This window comes from Martes martes, assembly GCF_963455335.1.
Source record: "Martes martes genome assembly, chromosome: 11".
NCBI classification, from domain to species: domain Eukaryota; kingdom Metazoa; phylum Chordata; class Mammalia; order Carnivora; family Mustelidae; genus Martes; species Martes martes.
The window spans coordinates 84,108,101-84,130,213 of record NC_137899.1 but is presented as its reverse complement, the minus strand read 5'-3'; the positions used below and the strand labels follow the sequence as shown (position 1 = coordinate 84,130,213).

The following is a 22,113-nucleotide window of genomic DNA, read 5'->3' as shown; positions in this document are numbered from 1 at the left end:
CATTTTAGGTTATTTCTAGCCTTGATGAAATAACTGGTTTCCCCCCTGAGTCAGACAAAATTAAGAAGCTCTTCAATTGATCTCCAGCTCTGATTTGCTCCTTGTGATTCAGGGATCAAAGAATGTTTACTTTCAGCACTGTGAGAATACCCATTGCTTCCACCCCAACAAATTTATAGGCATATCTTCACATATAAACCTCCTCATGTGTCTCTTTTCAAGTCTTTGTTTTGTTATCAGAGAACAAGAAGATAATTTATACAAAATAGCTGACATTTTATGTTAAATCTTTTCACAAGCTATAAGATGTATACATTCTGGGTCTTTTGATTTCTTTCTTTCTTTTCTTTCTTTCCTTCTTTCCTTCTTTCTTTCTGTGATTGAATAATCACTTTTTTCCCCACTGGGAAATCTGAGGCACCAAAAAATGTCATTAACAGATGACTGGCTTGTTGAATACATCACAGAAAATAAACTTACATTATGATTTTTTGGACACCATTTAAATGCTAAATTCAGACAACCGTAAAAAGTAAAAACAGATTTGAAAAGAAATAATGCCATCAATCACAGGATTTTTACCTGCATGGAAATTGGATTTATTGAAATAAAATGGTAAATAAAAATACTTTGTGGCTCGGGAGAATCAACCTAGTTTCTGATACTTTTCTGTTTCCCTTGCTCCAAAAGTGTCATCAATCTCTCTGTTTGGATGCAGTGCAGCCAGGTGTTCAGAATCATAGGGGGACAAAAAAAATTAGTTTCTTATTGAATAGGGGAAATGAAACAAACAAAAAAAAGAGGTTGGTATAAACAGGGCTTAAAAATATGAAAAATGTAGACCCGTTGAACTGAACCCTCTTTTTCCCTTCCCCTGCCCCCCCAGGAATAATTCTGCTACAGGGCTGACTTCAAGGACGTGAATTGTTGACCTCATCCCACCTTCAGAACCTCAGCTGTTATTCTAATTTTTGCACCATTCCAGGCAAGTTGACTTTGTATGGAAATAAAATTGAACCTTAGGGGTCTGATGGAAATTCACTGTGACATTCAAATCAAGAAAACTTGCTGAAATCCACAGAGCCTTTTCCCCCATGGGCCCTGATGGTAGCCTCCAGAAGGTGCAGCCTCTGGTGGTCCCCCTTCTTCTGTGGCAAGAATAAACTTTGGGTCTTGGGTTGCAACACCACCTGTGGAGAAAATGGTATGCGAGGGAAAACGATCAGCCTCTTGCCCTTGTTTCTTCCTCCTGACCGCCAAGTTCTACTGGATCCTCACAATGATGCAAAGAACTCACAGCCAGGAGTATGCCCATTCCATACGCGTGGATGGGGACATCATTTTGGGGGGTCTCTTCCCTGTCCATGCAAAGGGAGAGAGAGGGGTACCTTGTGGGGAGCTGAAGAAGGAAAAGGGGATCCACAGACTGGAGGCCATGCTTTATGCAATCGACCAGATTAATAAGGACCCTGACCTCCTCTCCAATATCACTCTGGGTGTCCGGATCCTTGACACGTGCTCCAGGGACACCTATGCTTTGGAGCAGTCATTAACGTTCGTGCAGGCATTGATAGAGAAAGACGCTTCCGACGTGAAGTGTGCTAATGGAGATCCACCCATTTTCACCAAGCCTGACAAGATTTCTGGTGTCATAGGTGCTGCAGCAAGCTCCGTGTCCATCATGGTTGCTAACATTTTAAGACTTTTTAAGGTAGGTAAAGGCATTGTCTTTCTGACCGTTGTGAAAAGACAATAAATTGTTCTGACTCCAACCACAGGTTTAAGAAGAAAGTGAACATGGTGAAGATGTTCACAGACCTTCTCAAGGTCACCCAGGTTCCTCAAATAGATGATTCTGTGACTGGATTTATACATGTGTTGATTTAGTTTGGATTAATTGTGACTCCCCCCCAACCACCACCCTGAACAAACAGGTGATAATTTCTAATGAGTCCTTCACCTCTTTTGATATCTTCCTTATTGTAAGTCAAAGCAAGTGTTTTCAGAAAGCATAATGAAATCTTAGCACATTTTTCATATAAAGCATTTCTATGGTGTTTGAGATATAAGATAATTTACTTGGTGAAGCTTCTTTAAAATGGGATGCTCTGTTATGACAAAAGTTCCTATGTGAAGAAATAGTATTTATTATTAACATGTAGATGGGAGTGACACCCTGGGATATAATATGGCCATAAAATTGTCAGGTTTATAATAAATACAGTAGAGCAGAACCTCATTAATTCAGACTGCTCTGATGCACACTTGGAATAATTATATTTAATTCTTATTGAGTTAAAAGCTCAAGTTTAGCAGGATATAGTTCAAGCCTTTCTGATACAGGTTTGATGATCTACTACCTATAAATTGCATTTACATATTGAATAAAATTGACAAAATAATGTATGAAATAATACTTTGAAAAGTATGAGGTGCCATAAAAATAAAGTTGTTGTGACTCGCCATCTTTCATTAACTTTCTTATTTTGCTTGTTAATATCTATTATGAAGTGTTCTATAATAGATAATTTTTTAAATTGAAAATACTTTTCACTGGTTTCTTAGTAGGACTTGACTTTTCCAACTTACTTGGAATTAATGAGGCTTTGTTTCATATTGTGAAAAACTGTTCCTGTGCATATTAGATTTAAAAACATTAAAGGAATATGGAGAAGTTGGAAAGGTGACAGCTATGGTGACAAAACTGAACAAATTGATGGAAAATTTCACCAAAAAAAGATGAAAGGGATTGAATTAAGGACTCTTGGATTGGAAGATATCTTGGGGCACCATGGAGTCTGGCTCACTTTGTATGCTGGAATCTTCTTTGTAACCTCTCCCTAGGTGGCTGTCCAGGTTCCGGATGAATCCCTTTAGTTTAGAGGACAGAATGCTAAGAGGCAGCTTAATGACTATTTTCAGATTGATGAAATTTTCTGAAATGAGGATGCTGCTGAGCAGAAGCTCTCTGTGTCTAAGGGGTATTGAAGAGGCATAGAGTGCTGGAGACATTTGGAAGGACATTAGGAAGAGTCTCTTGGCAATGAGAAGGACACGAGATTAAAAAAGGCAGCCAAAGGTGCTCTAATTTGTCATTTCTAGAATAATTTCCCTTGGGCTAGCTGACCCCTTGCTTGGAGACAAGATGAAGACCAGGATTTTCCAGATGTCTCTCCCCACATCCTGGGATCTAGAATTTCTCTCACAAGTCTCAATTCCGAGCTGCATGCCATTTTGTGCTCTGTGATGGTGTCTAGATTCAGCCACTTTCCCACCATCTTTTTCCTCTCTGACTTGATTTCTTTTCCCACTTGCTCCAAAGCATCTCTTTTCTGTTTTTAACTCAGTAACTGTTGCTCAACAACACCCACTTTTATTTTATTTTTTTTAAAGCTTTTAATTTTAATTCTGTTGGCCTACAGTGTTCTGTTAGTTTCAGGGGTACAATATAGCGATTCAACAATTCTGTACATTACTCAGTGCTCATCATGATACATGTGCTCTAATCCCCATTACCTATTTCACCTATCCCCCTACCCCCTACCTCCCCTTTGGTAACCATTAGTTTGTTCTCTATAGTTATGAGTCTATTTCTTGGTTTGTCTCTCTCTCCGTTTTTGAGGTTGTGTCTCTGTTTCCCTTACAACATAAGAAGAGAGAAACCTTCATTAGAATCTTCTCCCTTCCTTTTGTGACCCTTCCTTTATACACTAATTCTTGTTCCCTTTAGTCCCGTCATAATTCCTATGAATCCCATCTCCTTCCTATATAGTCTGGTGGCCAGCCAAATATAGACAAGGATTTGAGGAGTGGAGTATTGGTGATAATTGCTTCTCTGAGCTTTTTAAAGAGTGTTGACATTAATGTTACATTAATAGAATCAGCTTATCTGTAAAATGGGGATAATAATGTTATGTTAGGTTTTTCGGATGGATTTAATGAGAAAATGCAGGTGAAGGTTTCCACCAGTACCTGCCCATGTCCTTCAACTCCTTGAGCTGCCAAAGGGACCTTCAGGCCACCTGAAGGGTGGGTTTGGCTTTTATGTAGGCTGGATCTGGCTTCCCTTTGTTCTGTTCTGTCATCGACTGGCCAATTCTCTTTTTACTGTCTTGGGTAGTTCCGGAGGGACCTTATTTGCCCAGGTGGGGGAATTACCATTGACTCTTTGGACAGAGCCCAGTGTTGCAGGTCAGCCCTTAAGGCAGTGGTCAGCACATGAGAGGGCTGCTCTTGCCACCCTTGACCAAATCACAGAGAGTGGGTGACTTTTAGTCAGGAGGGGGTGTTGGCTATGGTGAATATCATAACTAAAATCAGTACACTGGCACAGACTGAGCATTTATTATGTGGAAGCAAATGTATTTATTAACCAAATTACTGGGGCTTGAAAAATGTGTGTGTTTCAAAAGTAAGTGAGAGACTAGAGGTGCTTAGCCTATCTTCCAGCTGAACCTAGAGCCACAGGCATGTGAATTTGTTGATAACTTTTATTGTTTTGCTACTTTAATTCACTTTGATTTACATGAGACTCTAGCTAGCACTCTACACTGATACTAAGCATGAAATGATGATAATCATTCTTGGAAGAGAAAATGTTTCACTTTATGTGTGAATGCATTCTGTTTAAACATGTATCCTAGGATTGCCATAAAATATTAGTATAGTTAGCAAAGGAATGTTTAGCAAATTAGTGCATTGGAGATTGGCTTACAATTTCTTTTTGAAAAGTAATAGTGTGATAAAGCCAAATGCTATGATTTAAATAAAGGTGAATATTTAGGACAGTTTTTTGGAGTTTGGAGCCCTTCAGGATGGCATAACCCATAGAATCCAAAAAGATGCACAAATATCAATATATTGCCACTTATTCCTAAATTAATGAAGTTATAAGAAGGTAGTTCCTCTTGGTTTGAAGTGGACTCTGAGAAACAGACTGAGGGGGTTTTGAAGGGGATGGGGGTGGGAGGTTGGGTGAGCCTGGTGGTGGGTATCACAGAAGGCACGTATGCATAAACAATGAATGCTGAAACACTGAAAAGAAATAAAAAAATAAATAAAAATTAAAAAAAAAGAAAACACACAAACAATGAAATGTGATAATAAAGGATAAACAAGGTCCTAATTAATGAATTTACTCACTTTCCTGCCCAACAATAAACATTAGTTGAGGTCTTGAGAGTGTAGCTGGCACCTGTTTTAAAATTCTATAGAAAATACTTGTGCTAAAATTGGAAGTAATATCCAGATGTCTTAGTTCTCTTTTTTTGGACAACCCTGGAATAGCCTTGTCTTCACCTGCTGTATCTGCCTGGGCTAAGCTGTATGGGAGACAAAGGCCTCCAGGCATCTCTCTCTTCCTTCAGCCTTGTTCTTCCTGTGGCAGCTACTCCTGTCCCCTGTCTCCTATGTTCTAATCGAAGCCTGGTTTCAGGAAAGGAGCTCTGTATTATCAGTCATCTGCATATAGTATGTCTATGTGTAAGTCAGGAAGATTCTATATTCTGCAGGATCACTAATAGTGAGATGAAATAATTTGTCTTTATGAAGGGGATTCAGGCATCGGTTGGAGAGGTTCATTCAGCTCCCCCAGCGGAGACTGTACCTTGTGGGTGGCCACCTCCTTTGCCCAGGAGTACAGCTGGCTCTACTCCTCTCTAGCGGAAGAGATGTTGTTCTATTTTTGCTTCTCTTCCTATCAAAACCCAGAGACAAATAAAAAAAAAAAAAAGCCAGCTTCTAATTTCAGAGGAGAGTTGGACAGGGGGCTAGAGCTAGAAGCTGTCCTATGGTCTCTGTGCTTAAGACAATGAATGCTCTACTAAACCAGTGATCTTTAGCCCCATGAGGTGGGGTTCATACCCTTCTCTGTCCTCATTGCCCCAGTGGGGTGTGTTGGCTTATCAAAATGACATCAGAGGCTTTTCAAATGATAGGACCCAGTGTGTGAGTATATGCCTCCCCAGCCCCCTGGAATCATGTCTATGGACTGAAGTGTTTCGCATTTCTTAGGTGTGTTGGGAGTGGAAACAATTTGGAGAGCCACAGATGAGGACTTTAAGGATCTGAACTTTTTAGAAGCACTGCTGTGCCTTAAAACACACACATGTCATAAATGGGTTACTATGAGGGCAGAGTGTTCACTTAGGTGGACTGTTTAATCTTTACAGCAAGTTAATGGTTTTAGATAATAGTGGTATCTGTTAGGATAATGTGACATGTAACTGCAGAATAGCAAGCCCAGAACTGCTTCACGTTCTACGTATCCAGAGGTGAAAATGCCACCCTGGTGGCTCTTGTATTGCAGAGAGACCAATGAAAAGAGGCGCTGAGCTCTCAGAGATTGTGTAGTTTAGAAAGAATTAAAAAAGAATGAAGGGGCTTTTGGAAATGTTGACTGGGAAGCCCATAATTCATTTTTTTTAAAGCAAGTTTGAGGAATTTGCATATGTTTTATAAAGAGCTCAGATTTTTTCCCCTTTCTAGAACATTTTCTACCCCCTCCTTTAAATTAGAGCAATTCTATTCCTCAGAACACTAATCATATACTTACTTTGAGCAAGGATTGAATGTTCTCAGTTAAAAATAGCACATCAATGCTTGGAGGTAACCACTCACATTAATGTCCACATAGATGCATCTGGGTCATAAGAGGGCAGTGTCAGATATAATTTCTTTCTCTCTTCTTTTTCTAGTTAGCATTACCTAGAGAATGAGTTTTCTACTTTCGAAGGATAGGGGTTAGGAAGTTTTTAGTGTATACTTCCCAGAGCAATCAAATAAGACTTAAATAGAAATCCATTTTTGGGTGGGATAACTTCTTTACATCTGCAAGTGGTCCAGTTATAAATGGCTAAAATTGACTTTAATGTGAAGTAGCTGAAGTACAGTGAAACCTTCCATTACCCTGGAAGTCTTTACCGACATTGCTATGTTTACAAAGATAGGTTTCTTTCAAGAGACTCTACTAATTGTAGCAACTGCTTCCATAAAGCCAAGCATTTTTGTGAGTCATTTATCGCATACAGTGGGCTTTATTAACTGTAAACTCAGATGAAGTAAATCTGCCGTAGTCAGGCTCATCTTGGTTAGATGGACAGATCTATGAGCCCAATCAATAAACTCAGGAGGAGGTAACATTTCATGTTAAATATTACTTGATGGTAAATAGATAACGGCAAACTGAAAGATAAACTCCTTAAATCAATCCTTTGCCGTGGTAGCAAGCTCTAATTTAACTTTGTGAAGAACCCACTCACAGATGCAAGATGAGGGGTGTTCTCTCTGATAGTGGTTCTAAGTGGGAGTACTGGGGAAGTGACCATTGTCCATGGTCACTGGACTTGTAGCAAGATATAAATATTTATAAAAATATATAAAATTTATATAAATAAATAAAATGTGGACTTGGTAATGTCACTTCCCTCCTTAACATTCTTTAATGGCTACCATTAACCCCAGGATGAAGTCTACCTCTACTTTGGGAAGTCTTTTCTCACTTCTCTTGGTGAGATTAAGTTTCTTTGTTACATGTACAGAGTTTCACTAGGGCAGGATGATATCTTGATATATATGAGGGCATGTATCTCTTCTTGTTGCTGTATTTCCAGCACCTAGCATGGACCTAAGAATCCAATAAATGTTTGCCCAACGAACGAACGAACGAATGAATGAATGAATGAACTGAATCTCTCTATCTCCTTTATGTCTACTCTCTCCCTCACCCCAATCCCAAACGTTGGAAATAGTCTGTGTTGGGTCGATAGGACAGAAATGGAATTTTATTTATTTTACTTTTATACTCTTTGAGAAAAAGGAACAGAAGGAGGAAGAAGGGGGGTAAGAAGGAGACATAGTGTATTTCGGGAGTTACTATTTTCATGTGCTTCCTCATTTTCCTACAAATTCACATTTTCTCTAAACAGATTTTTAAAATTAAAAAAAATAAAAGACATGAGCACATTCTCATTTTGGAAAGTTTAAGAAATGAATAAGTAAATAGTGTAAAATGGAAAGAGACCATATCTAAATTCATTTTAATAGAATTATACACATAATTTTATTAAAAGATCTATGTCTTGTGACTTTTTGCATGTAATGATACATCTGGGAGACATTTCCGTGTTGGTTAATATAGTTCTATCTCAGTAATTTTCAACCCTGACTGCACGTTGGCATTACCTGGATAGCTTTTAAAAAAGTGGATGTGGATATGCTCAAACTCTCCAAGACCAGCGAAATTGGCTGGAGCCCTGGTATTGGTGTATTTTACATAATTACTAGGTGATTCTGATATTTGTATAGGATTGAGAGCGAAGAAGCTCATTTTAAGCAGCTGTTTGGCTTTTGATTATATGAACAGACCGTTTATCTCATAAATCGCTTAGTGATAGGTTACTTCACTTTGATTTCTTAAGATCATTTATCATTTGGAAAAAAGTTTAAGCAATGCTAGAGGCTCATGTAAACACATCAGCCCCAAAGGGAATTTTGGTATGATAGGGCCCCTTTACGGAGCAGTAAAGGGAATGAATTATCAGAACGCCTTGCTGTAATGCGGACTCACACATGTCATAAAAAGACTGTGGCTTTTCATGACACGAAGTAACCTGGAGTCAGTGTAGGGTCATGCGCTCAAAACACTTAAGGAGCATCGTGACTCTTGTCGGGTGAAGCATATTTTAAACTTCGTGAACTTAAATTAATCTTACTTTTCTTTTCCTTAGCTGTGAACAGTCTGAAATCCTACTGTGAATACTGAAGGTATATGAAGAACTTATTTAGTGATTAATGCCTATCTTTGGAGTGTTTTAAGTAACGAGATTGTTTTGAAAATAGTGAGGACTCTTTCTACAAGAATGGCTTGTGAATGGATGCTATTTGCTACTTTTTTCCTGTCTGTGAATATTTGTTAAGCTCCTATATGCCCGGTTAAGGTTCATCCTCACTGTGGGATTAGAGAAGAAACAAGAAAAGTCTGTGTCCTCAGGGAGTTTACATTCTGGTGGTGGGTAGAAAATATGGGGTATACAAACAAATGAAGACAGCCAGTGACAATGTCATAAAGAAAATAAAGCAGGTGGGCAAAGACAAGGCATGAGCTTGAGCTCGGGTGGCAGGGAAGGCCTCTCTTTGAGGTCATGGTGGGTTGATAGGACAAAGCCAGTAGGTAAACAACTAGGAGAAAAGCATCCAGGGAGATTTTCATTTTCCCACAAGCTCCCCTCAACCCATGCCCTGGTTCAAGAGTATCTCAAAGGAAACCAAGTCCTGGAGAGTAACCCCCCACCCCCCCCATTTATTATTGAGGTTTTCAGAGCCAGGATAGACCTGATACAGGAGACTGGGATGGGAAAGGATCTGCATGTCCCCTTCTCTCCCTCCCGGATGTGGTGCTGGAGGCTTCCTCTGGCCACGGGCACAGGTCTGACTCCCTGCTTTTGAGAAACCCGGCCTGTCTCCCTCACTCAGGTGTCCTTCAAGTCTCATGCCAAGATAGACCTGAGGGCTGAGCAAGCAGGTGCAACAATGTCCTGTGTTCATACAGGCCTCTTGGTGCCCCAGGAGCCCTGCCTCTATGGGTGGGGCCTCCTGAGTATCCTTTCTGACTTGGAAGTCCAGGTTCTTGGGAAACCCAGGGGTGGGACTGGCCCTCAGGATTTCCAAGAACATGACCTCACCAAAGAGGCTGACTCCCCCCCTCCCCCACCCCAGCCAGCAGGCCAGACTACACATTAGGAAGATGTGAGCCTGGGACATTGCAGGAGGGAGAGGAAAGCCGCGCAGCACAGTGAGACTCCTAGGGCAGGTGGGCAGTCAGGGGCTGGAGGCTTCTGGCACAGTTCACCATGTCCCAGCCAGCCATGTTCCGGGTGCCTGTGACAGGTGGATGACACTAATGAGAGACTCGAGCACCGTGATAAGGGCAGTGATTCAGAGGCCCACTCGGAAAACCCACAGAGCCAACTAAAGGTCCCTCAGAGACATTGAACAGGTGGAGAAAGCAGTAGAAGAACTCATTTCCAGCACAAGAGATAAACAGAGCAGGCTTGATTAAGGGCTCGAGCAGCGTGTCCGTGGAAAGCATCCAGAAGTCTGCTGAGCAAGTAAGAGGAGGAGGCCCTGAGGGGGCAGCAGGGCATAAAGGAGAAAGAAACCATGGCAAAGGCAATCCGGGCATAACCTGGGATGGACAGGACAGTCAAGGTGGGATCAGAGAGCCTGCCCAATGCCCCTCACCCTCTCTTTGGGCCCAGAGCCAGGGGCAGCACACTCATGATGGGGTTAGGCACAAACAGGAAGATGTTTTCACTCAGCGTTGGGGCGGCCCCCTTGCCCCCTCTGTATTGCACCCTCTGTACAACATCCCCCCCCCTCCCCCCCGCACCGGCCGAAGGTGGCATGAGTCCGAGCCCTGCCACAAGGCCTCACCCTTCATCCCGGTCCATCAGGCTTTGCCAACAGCGTGTAGGCCTCTGCTGCCCCCTGCACTGGATGTGATTTTTATATATATATATTTTTAGATTTTATTTTTTTTTGACACAGAGAAGCAGAGGGAGAGGGAGAAGCAGATTCCCACTGAGCAGAGAGCGGGGCTCAATCCCAGGACCCTGAGATCATGACCTGAAGTGAAAGCAGGTGCTTAGAGGACTTAGCCACCAGATGCCCCTGGATGCAGTTTATTAAGAACTTGTCTGAAAAACTTTGTAGAGCAAGTCAGGGGGGGGGGGGGGGGGGGTGTGTGTGTGTGTGTGTGTGTGTGTGTGTGTGTGTGTGTGTGTGTGTGTGTGTGTGTGTGTGTGTGTGTGTGTGTGTGTGTGTGTGTGTGTGTGTGTGTGTGTGTGTGTGTGTGTGTGTGTGTGTGTGTGTGTGTGTGTGTGTGTGTGTGTGTGTGTGTGTGTGTGTGTGTGTTGTGTATATATGTGTATCAGTACACACACGTACATATATGTACACACATGTATACACACATGCAAATAGTCACATACACACAACATACATGCACATGCATGCATACATATATGCATACATATATACATGTGAATGCACACATATGTGCATAAGGAAAGTTCTGTGCTCTTTCTACTCATTCACCCTAAAAATTGTGGTGGTTGGTTTAAAAAAATTTTTTATAAGCTTTTTTTTTTTTTTTTAAAGGAAGTTTTAGGTTTGCAACAAAATGGAAGATCACAGTGGTTTTATTTGGTTTCAGGACAGGTTTTTTCCCAGACTCTTCTGAAGATAACTTTTTGCAATGAAAGGTGTACTTTTCTGGGAAGACAGAATCCAAAGGGTGTCCCCTGGCTCCTGCCCAGTAGTTCTCAAACTTGAGCATGCATCAGAATTACCCAGAGGACTTGTTAAAACAGATTGCTGAGCCCACCTTCAGAATTTCTGAGTCAGTAGGTCTGGGTTGGGGTCTAAGATTTTGCATTTCTAACAGTTCCCAGGTGATGCTGATGCTGCTGTTTCACAGACCACACTTTGAGAACCACTGCTCCATATAAATCACTTGCTGGCTGACTTAGCAAGTCAAAGTACACAAAACAAAAATGAGATTGAACAATGTTCTGTCTGGTAGCAGACTTTTTTCTCTTGACTCATGCCTGGTTGGATTTCTGTTCATATTGGTCATAATCACAGCAGCTGCTGTATGGATCTATTTTTAATTGTGTGCCCTTTTGGAAGTTGTGTTCCTTATTAAATAATGCATAGCTCAGGAGTAATGATCAGCATAATGGTCACTTGAACATGATTCTTAAAGCAGGGTCACTCAGATTACCACTTTTACTCATTTTTACTACCTGTGACAGTGGAGCAGACTGATTTAAGAAACTTAGACTGTAAGATACACATTAACTGGGAATTGAGAATAGTAAAAGACGAAAGAGGCTATGATTTGTCTCAGCTACCAGCAATTTGTCTTCAGAAACCATGACAGCTACCTCCTGATTCCCATTATGCAATGAGATTGCAAATAACATTCCACAGCAGTCTTAATCAATAGAGGGTCACCAGAGGCCCTTCTTTCCCCATAGTGGGGGAAAAAGGGCCTATTTACCAATTTAGGTGATAGAATACGCTCTCTGGCAAATGACAGAGACATCTCTTTTACCTGTAATTAGGGATTTTCCTTATCTCTAAGCATTCTTAATAACATAGAAATATACATGTAATCTTTATGCATTTTAAGTACATAATGAGCATCAGGCTGATGGGGTGGGAAGGAGTCCCAGTAAAGCATCATCCAAAGCCTCCTTTATCTGTTTCCAGAATGAGGCCAGTCTTTCCTGCTTTTCTCCGTTAGGCTCAGCAAATTAATGGGCATGTGTTTTCAATATTGGTCACTAGTTTCCTTCCAAGACTCTCCTAGGCTTCCCCCTGTGTTTGGGACACTGAGTTCCTTGGAATAATATAGCCCCAGATCTCTCGGTTAGGACCAGCTCCCAAGAGGTCATGGGTATGTCTCTGTGTCCCCCCCCCCCCAACAGCCACGCTAGGGTTCCCTGGGGATGTGAGAATGGTGATGTATTTTTTTTTTTTTAAGATTTTATTTATTTGTCAGAGAGAAAGAGAGAGAGGGAGTGTGAGCGCGCATAAGCAGGCAGAGTGGCAGGCAGAGGAGGAGAGAGAAGCAGGCTCCCTGCCGAGCAAGGAGCCTGATGCGGGACTTGATCCCAGGACTCTGGGATCATGACCCGAGCCGAGGCAGTGGGTTAACCGACTGAGCCACCCAGGCATCCCAAGAATGGTGATGTATTCTTGTTCTAGGTTCTCACCTTTGCTTCTTTCACATAGATTGAGATTAAACTGCTTTCATGAGTGCTTGTACTATTTCTCCCACTTTAAATCTAAGTATTTACATTGTGGCAATTCTTTAAGAGTTCTCAAAGTAGTTTATCATGTTAGCTCTGAGAATGTTTGAATTTATATTGTTTATAAAACAAATGGCACTTCATACTCAGGAAAATTTGTTGTGCAAGTATTTGTGGCATATAGATATTTATCATCAGGAGCTGTCTGTTCAAATTACAGATTATTGTAATATACTTACCTAGTGGTGCTGATACTCTTTGAGTAAAACAGATTAATACAAATTATATGAAATCAGTCAAGCTTTGAAATCAGTCTGCCTGGGTTCAAATTCTGATGTAATGATTATTAGCTATAGTACCTTAGCAAGTTGGTTAATCTAAGTCTTAGCTTTTTTTTTTTTTTTTAATCTATAAAGACTATGTAATAATAGTATTTCCTTCATAAGGTTTTAAATGAAGATAAATAAGATAAATTGCATGGAGTCCTAAGCAAGATCCTTGGCTAATAGCACCATAAATGTTTGCTGTAATGATAATGAGGAGGAAGACACTGATATCTACCATTAGTAAGGTATTCATTTTGAGTTATACCTTTTTTCCAATTTCTCAGTTTTTCATTCTGACTTGCCTTATTTTATGAACAATGGCAGGTTAGTATTAGACGTGTAGTCATTGCCCAAGAAACAACACAATTAATAGGTCCAAATAGGCTCTGGCATGGAGAAAGGCTCTCTAGATTTTCTGAAGACTGGACATGAGACAGGGACCTCACCAACCCCATGCTCCAGCCAACTGAACTAAAAAAGTAGTGGTAGTTTTATTCTTTGTAAGTACGTGTTTGGTGGTAAGAGTCCATTTTTTAAAGAAATAAGACCAAGGGGAGGATTGGATGATCCAAAGATAAGCAGAGCTAAATTTTGGTGTTGATCCAAGAACCAAACAAAAGTACTACTTTTGAAAAAAGATATAATGAATTTTTGCTCCTTTGGATTCCTTCCCAGTAACCCCAGTTTGATGGTATAGGAGGTAGAGTTGTAGTTGAGGGGAAGCAGCTGGCTAATCCCAAAGCCGGATGGCAGCTCTTAAATCTGTCTTTTGGGTTGGTATTCCCATTCTTTTCCATGTTTGATACAGTGTTCCATCGTAGAAACACAGGCCCACTCTGAACAAAGAATATTATCTTTTTATTGAGGGAATAATGTTTCTTTCTTCCAGGGATGAACTGTGTAACATTTATACCTATCACTTTCTGATACAAATGTCAGACATGTAAGCACTGAAAGAACTCAGAGGTACTTTCCTTAGAAGTCACATTTATTTTTGGAGAATCGGAAAACTATTGGACCTAAATATATTAAATTTTGACTCACACTATGACTTATCTTTCTCTACCTGTTTAACATGTGACTAATTCAGGCAAACACATATCAGTTATACCCTGGTAAATTTTCTTTCTTATCAAACATGGATAATTTACTTACAGGTAAAAGGGAGAAAGAAATGATATTTTCATAATGCAGAATTCTTAATGAGGTCTAGTTAGGAAGAACAGAATCCTATCAGAGGTGCCAAATAGTAATTGGTATAGTTTTTACTTTAATTTAATTTTTTGAGTGTTCCAGGATTCATTTTTTATGCACCACACCCAGTGCTCCATGCAATACGTGTCCTCCTTAATACCCACCACTAGGCTCACCCATCCCCCAACTCCCCTCCCCTCCAAAACCCTCAGTTTGTTTCTCAGGGTCCACAGTCTCTGGCGGTTCATCTCCCCCTCCAATTTCCCCCAAATCACTTTTCCTTTAAACTCAGCGCTAAATCTTTTTTTTTTTTTTCTTTCCCCACCAAGAGAAGCAGAATAAGGTGAAGAAATGCCAGGTTGTATTTTCTTAATTTTAGAAATGAGGAGACTGTGGCTCAGGAATAAAATATTATTCACTTATTCTCCTTCTTTAATAGGTGTAGCAGGTAGTAATAAATCAGTCCCCCAGCAGGGATTTATTCAATGTCTCATAAGTATATGCATCATGTTTGACACTCTATGGAACAGCTATGAAAGTAGATGTTAAGCCTTCATATTACTTAGATCCAATGAGGGAGAAATATGTAAAATAACCCAAATATCATAAAGCGATATAATAAGGGCTATAGTGTGGTGCCAGGTTTTGAAGAAAGGCCAGCCTCACCTGAGGAAGTTGCAGTTATCAGTCAGGGTCTTTGTATGGTAATGGGGCGGTTGGGCAGGACCCAGAGGGTTGGGTAGGAGCTCATCAACCCAGAAGCCAGGAGAAGAGGAGGGCTCTTCCAGACGTAGGGAATCCCATGAACCTTTGACCTGGTGTCTGGTCCTGTTCAACTATGTGAAAATGGAAGTAAGTGAAAACCTTATTTATTCTTCATAACGTCTCTTTCCTATGATAAAACCTCAAAGGATCACTTAAAGCATCTTCTAGGAGGATTTAAAATGAGGAAGATTGGAGGGCTATTTCCCTGCTCCCATTAAATACAAAACTTGGGACCTTTGCTTAAATCCGAGCCAGGTGTGTACAGAGCATGGAGAGGGCAGAATGCTAAGCCCTCAGTCAGGGTAGGCATAGGTAAAGGAGGTGAATTGCTGTGGGATTCATACACAGAGCTAGTGGACTAAGGAAAACCCTTACCCCCATCCCCCCCAATTCTTTGCACTTTGGAAATCCACAAAACTTAAGATCCAAAAATTTTTTTTTCATTTGTCACATGCATATCTTGACTGTTTATGTTATTCTCATTAAGCAGAGGTATATCATTAATTTTTGAGAGAGAAATGAAATACATTATCAGTGAATTGATTTTATTTGCCTTATTCCAATAAGCAAAACCACTGTCCTTGAGAGGCCCACAGTTTCTTATTTCTATCTTATTGACCTCTGACTAAACTGGAAGTAATCATATCTGTACTTTCTCTGTTTCACAAAGTGGTCATAGATCTAGACAATGTAAAAATTTGGAGAATTTACAGGATTCTCGATGTTGTATTTTGAGTGATTTGGAAATTGGTTCTGTACTGAAAATGGCATAAATGATTATTTTTCTTCTTAATGCTGCAGTACCTTAACTTGTAATTTCTACTCTTATAACCTCACTGATTTAAATGGGAGCTAGTTATAAGACGCTCTGTTGTCTTTGAAACCACTGGGATGGAATTTTAAAGCCTTGTATCCCTCCCCAGCCCCACTCCCTGCCTGAGGAAAAGAATGCTGGAAATTCCATTTTTTAGTTTGGATTACTTTATTTCACTTATATTCATGCAACTAAAGTACCTAGTGAAGTTTTGCGTGTGTATAAATTAGTATTTACAGGTAACACCTTGCTGAAAATAAAATAGATTAAGTGGAGAATATTCTTCCCACAGCTTCCTTCTCTAACGAAAATAAAATAACCCAGCACCACTCCTTAACTGAATGCCCCATCTGTCACCTCCATGCTGCTCTCAGCCAACACTGTCCTGGGAGGAGTATGGGGCCAAGGGTCTCCATGCGAAGCTGGATGGGTTTAAACACATGCTGGGAGAATTGGGATTTGGAGCTTCAGACTTATATTTACTTTTATGTATTTTTTGAATTATGAGGAACTAAAATGAAAACCTGTATTTTTAGACTATAATTACAGTTAAATTTTAGCCTGTACTGTTCAGTATTAGGCATAGTACATGATAAAAAAAATAGATGTTAAATCAGTGATCTAAAATACTGTGGTAATCCAAGGTTGATGAATAAATATTATTTTAGCACCTTATTTTTAAAGTTTCATGATGTTTAAACTAATAGTATTAATATTTCATTCTAGAAAAGTGGTATAAGTTTAGGATTTGAAGTAAAATAAATGTAAAATCTATAAATATGCTGATCACATCTACATTCTGATGAGAATTAGCCTTAAAGAATCTATGCCCTGTTAGAAAGTGGTTCTTGTGAAGGAAAAAGTATATAGTTTTGCATTGTACTTTGTTTTAGGTAATTCAGTTAAATTCCTTAGTGGAGTTCCACCATTTCCAACTATCATACCCACGAATAGACATTTAAAAAAATATTTTAGGACGTTTGGCACAAACTAGTTTATTTTTTTCTAAACTTGTTTTTCTTAGTTCTCCTAATACTTGCCATTATGGAACCTTAGAGATGGAAGGAATTTCTGAGATCTTCCATTACAGCTTTTCATCCAAAGCAGACTCTAATCTATTAAGACTCTTGATACATAGTGATTCAGTGCTGCCTTTTGCTCCTTGTAATTGTGTTAAATATATCTCCACCCAACCCCCTTCTAGAATATATTCTTGACAGCAAGGAACATGCCTAACTCATCTTCATGTTCCTGAGAGTACTTAGCATGGCCCTTGGCACATAGTAGGTACCAAATGAAGGCATCCTGAGCTGATTTAACACTGTCAGTGATGAGATACTAATAATCTCACAAACTGGCCCACTCCATTTTGTAATGGCATCAGTCTTTTTCTTTATTCTGAATTGAAAATTTTCTCCCCCTGGAAGAGTTTAAAGAATGGTTTTAATTCCAGAAAGGATGGGAAAGCCCATCTAGCCAGCTGGAATCGTGGTGCTTAGGAGGGGTGTGTAAGAGGGGAGCCGATGTTATGGTCAATCACTTCTATGCATGGGTCCTGCTCCTGTCTTCTGATGCATTTCTTTTTCATGAGACAGACATTCCTGTGTCTTGAGTTTTTTAGGCTGAAAGTTCCTATTGCTTTACCTGTTCCTAATAGTAACAGCACAAGAGCTAATGTTTGAATGCTTCTTATAGACCGGGACCTGTGCTAAACACTTACATGCCTGATCTTATTTGATCACAACTCCATCCGATAGATAATGATTTTCAGATGAGGAAATGAGGCTTATGTAACATTGAAAGTAAGTGGCCAGTGGGTGTTATATGTAAGTGATGAATCACTAAATTCTACTCCTGAAACCAATATTACACTATATGTTAACTAGAATTTAAATAAGAATTTGAAAAGAAAAAAAAAAGAAAGTGGTCAAGCCATACTCAAACCTTGGTCTGACAAATGCAAAAGTTCATGCTTTGGACTACTGGTTTGTATAACCTTTCGTACAGTACGATTTTAAATCCTTTTGGTTACGCTTTCCTTCCCCTGAACACAATCCTACTGTTCAACCCTGTTCTAAGTTAAGTTCCATTTTTTCCTTTCTATTCTAAAAGATTGCCTTTGAGCAGAAGACTTAACACACAGGACTTCAGCTCTATAGGCCTTACACTGTAAGCCTTGTGTGGAATGCTGCAATGGCAGATGGGAGGGCCAGGACATCTTCAGTGGGGAGTGGCCTCAGTGCAAGGATTGAGTGTGACTTCCCATGAACCCATATGGCTTCTCTGCTCCTGGAGTGGCCACACAGTTCTCTAGGTAGTGTTGGGAAATATGTACTCCTTTAGCAGTGTTGATGGGAGCTCTCTTTTGTTACAGATATTTTCCAAGGAGTATACGGAATGGGAAGAATTTATATTATTACAGATGGCCAGATCACTTTATGTATCAGGAAGTTTTCCATGGAAGGACTAATGTATCCAAAATTATTCTTTGAAGTTAATGGCAGGATGTGGTAAAACTACTTGGACTTCAGAAAAACAATGAGAACATCAAAATAAATACATGTGGTTTGCGCCTACTCCTTTCCCAAACTAAAATACGACCCATGATAGCATTTCCTCAACACATGAGATTAAGTTCTAGATCAAATACAGAGATGATAAAATGAGCGTATTTGTATTAAGGTTCTTTCATTTAATCCTCATTTCCAGTTTAGAGTGTTCGGGTAGGGATATTGGGACCAATGTTTGATATTATCAACGTCAGAAAAACAGATAACACATTTTCATATATGAGGGGAGAGAACAGAGTTCTAACTATTTCCTGTACCTTGGGAGGGGAAGAGAATTGGGTTCTTATAGCCACCTTTGGGGACAAACGTGGGCAGCAACCCCACTTGTCCATCACTTAACCAGCCCCAGAGCCCTCCAGTGCTCTGTGCATTCCCTGTCACTCTACCCACCTGCTCCCTTTTTCCTCCTCATTATTCCACCCCAAGACTTCTTTAACCCAGCTAAGATGTATTTGGTTATACCTTTACTTTGAAAACACTTCCAATGTTTTTAGAGTTCCTCTTGATTTTCCTATTAGATAAAAACAGCTTTTAATATCTTTTGTTTCCATGGTAATGGATTCCAAGAACTACTTGAGAAAACTACCAGCTCCATGTGCCAGTGTGTGCCACTGGAAAGTTGGAGCATTGTGAACTAACACAATAAAAACCAGCCCTCCTGTAAGAGGAGAGCAAGCTTGAAAGACACTTGGAACCATGGTCATGAGATGATGTGGACATATTTAAAATGAAATACAAAGTGAGACCTGTATTGCAGGCAAATGGTTTGGGAGCATTAGCATGAAATTTAGGGTTCACTGATCACCTGAAGGCAGAAAGAACTAAACTAACTTTAGGCATTAATTTCAAATTTAACAGTATGTAAGAAGCCATAGAACCTCATTTCTGAATTTTCAGAAACATTTGAATATTTTGCAAGGGCCAATTCTACTCTTGAGAAGTTGGAGGAGGATATAGGCAGAGGAGAGCCTTCCTTGTGTGGTTTGCTTTTTGGTGAAAGAAAGATTGTTTCTCAAACCTTAAGGGAGTCTACTTGGTGTTGTCAGCAAACATACCTTCTAATAATCTGTGGTCCAGACTAGAACCCAATAGAAAAATATGTTAGAGTTGGCCAAAGGCAGGGCAAACATAAAAAACAGGTATTTTTCTGGGAAAAGCAGAACTACTTTTATGAACAGTCTTAGGTTTCTGAGTATGTGGAAGGGGAAGGAATAATCAGATTTTTGAGGTCAGCCTTGCTTTTTATTATAAGGGGGAAGAATGAAAAGGAAGAAAAAAGGCAGAGGGAAGAAAAGAGGAAGGAAAGGTAGAAAAGTAGGTCAGAGGTATGTGCCAAGTTGATCATACCTACTGGAAGGAGAGAATGAATCAAAGCCCCTTCTTTCCTAATGTGGATTTTAAAATTTAAAATTACACTTGCCATTACTGAGGATATTAAGATACTTTTATGTTGAACTGATTAAAATTACATTTGGAATAATGAATGTTATGTAATGTACAAATACCCTCCCAAACACCTTAAAAAAATTTTTTTTTAGGGTAAAAGTTACAAACAACCATAACGGAACGTTTTCAGAAGCAGTCTTCTAGAAAACAGAGGGTTGGGGAACCAGGAGCAAAGGGCCAGCAGATCCTATGAAATGGTTTACTAATAAGATTGGGGGCTCCTCACCTGCCTGGAAGGATTCAGGACAACTGCTTCTAATGAAATTAAAAGGAGGTTGAATGAGTCTAGAACTCAGAATTCGTTTTCTTTTTAATATGCTAGGACTGAAGATGCCTCTTAATATAGGTCTTTTATATATATCTGGGAGGGAGCATTTACCAAGTCTGACTGATTTTGAATCTGGCTCATTTCTTTAAGCATTGGAGCAGGGATTCAAATGATCTCCTTGTTTCTTCCCCTTGTCTAGATCTTCATCAGACCTTCATCAAAGCCACCTTAGTTCCATTTTTTTTTGTCCCCAGCAGCATGGGTTGCACACAAAGTGGGGCTTTTGCCTTGGTAATTGGAATGTAAATGTACCACCTTCTCTAAGGAGCAAGGCTCCACTGTGCTGAAGGTTAGCTGAGACCCACGGCTTAGCAAGGATCCCCTTCTGGTGTGAAGGCAGGTCAGCCTATTGGCTTTGAAAAGAGCCTTCCACAATTACCAGTACAAGCATTCACCAACCCACTGTAATTCCTGAGGAAAAGCTCTGTGGAATTTCCTGGATGGTTCCTTTCTTTGTCTCCACCCCAGATGTGTACCCAAATAGCAGACAGACAATTTTCCCCTGTGGAAAAGGTCTAGTTAGCTCCAGCATGTTCCTGGTGTAAGAGATGGAGGTGCCTCCACTGGCTCCCACTTTCTTCTCTTCAGTCTCTCTTTTGCCCTTTTCCTGTTTTCTTGTGAGTTACTTGAACATTTTATAGAATTTCATTTTAATTTAGAGTGGTGTTATTTTGATTTGATTTGTATTTTAGAGTATGTCTCTTTAAAAGCTTTTTTTGTGGTTCTACATATAACATTTATATATACATAACTCATCATCGTCTACTGGTGTTGACGTTTTACCAGTTCTCTTGAAGTATAGGAACTTACATCCCTTTATCCTCCCCCTTTTATGATTGTTTTAAATATGTCCCCTGTGTACCTTGAGAACCATAATAGACAGTGTTATGGGTTTTTGCCTTAATTATAAACCATATTTAAAAAACTAAACAGCAGTGAAGTCTGTTGTATTACCCCTGGTTTTGCTCTGCTACACTTTCTTTCCTGATGTTCCAAGATTCCTTTTTTTTTTGGTAAATCTTCTCCTTTCTGTTTAGAGACCTGTCCTTAGCCATTCTTTTAGGATATGTGTGTTAGTTTTCCTCATCTGGGAATATCATTCCTGAAGAATATATTCTCTAGGCAGAATCCTGGGTTGATTGTTCTTTTCTTACAATACTTGAAAGCCATTGCACCACTTCCTTCAGGCCTCCTTGATTTCTTATGAGAAATTCTCTGTCATTCCATTTGTTTCCCTCTTGTAGTTAATGTATCATTTCTCACTGGTTATTTTCAAGATTTTTGTCTCTGTCTTTAGTTTTTAGAAGTGTGATTATGATGGGTCTTGGTGTGGATTTCTGGGTTTATCCTGTTTGGTGTTCACTGAGTCTTGGGTCTGTCTTTTGCAAGTTTGTGAAGTTTTCAGCCATTACTTCTGTAAATACTTTTTCAGCTTCCCCATCTTTTCCCTTTTCTTCTGGGAGTCAGATGATCTAAATTTTAGATCTTTTCTTATAATCCCACAGGTCCCTGAGACTCTGTTTGGTTTGTTTGTTTGTTTGTTTGTTTTTATCAATGTACTTTCTCCTTATGCTTTTGATTGGGTAATTTCTATCCTCACTTCACCAGTTCTTTCTTCTATCTTCTCCATTTGCTGTTAAGCCTATCCATTGATGTTTGTTTGTTTGTTTGTTTGTTTTAAATTTCAGTTATGGTATATTTTAGTACCAAAATATCCACTTGGTTCTTCTTTGTATCCTTTCTTCACTGAGAATCCTTAATTCTTTTTCAAATCTTTCTAGTTTTTCATTTGTTCCAAGGATGTTTGTAATTGCTTATTTATGCTGACACCACTCTGGCTGTCGGGGGTGGGGGG

The 22,113-nt window shown here is 39.8% G+C and overlaps 1 protein-coding gene across 1 annotated transcript in view; it reads left to right on the top strand.

Annotated features, from left to right (window-relative positions):
- Positions 1-1,201: 1,201 nt before the first annotated feature.
- The window catches only part of GRM8 (glutamate metabotropic receptor 8), a gene marked incomplete at both ends in the record, with an annotated part of 740,123 nt that continues 719,211 nt past the window's right edge, over positions 1,202-22,113 (top strand). The window contains one exon of the mRNA XM_080818039.1: positions 1,202-1,711. Within this exon, the coding sequence (XP_080674165.1) occupies positions 1,202-1,711 (510 nt within the window). The remainder of the gene's footprint in view (positions 1,712-22,113) is intronic.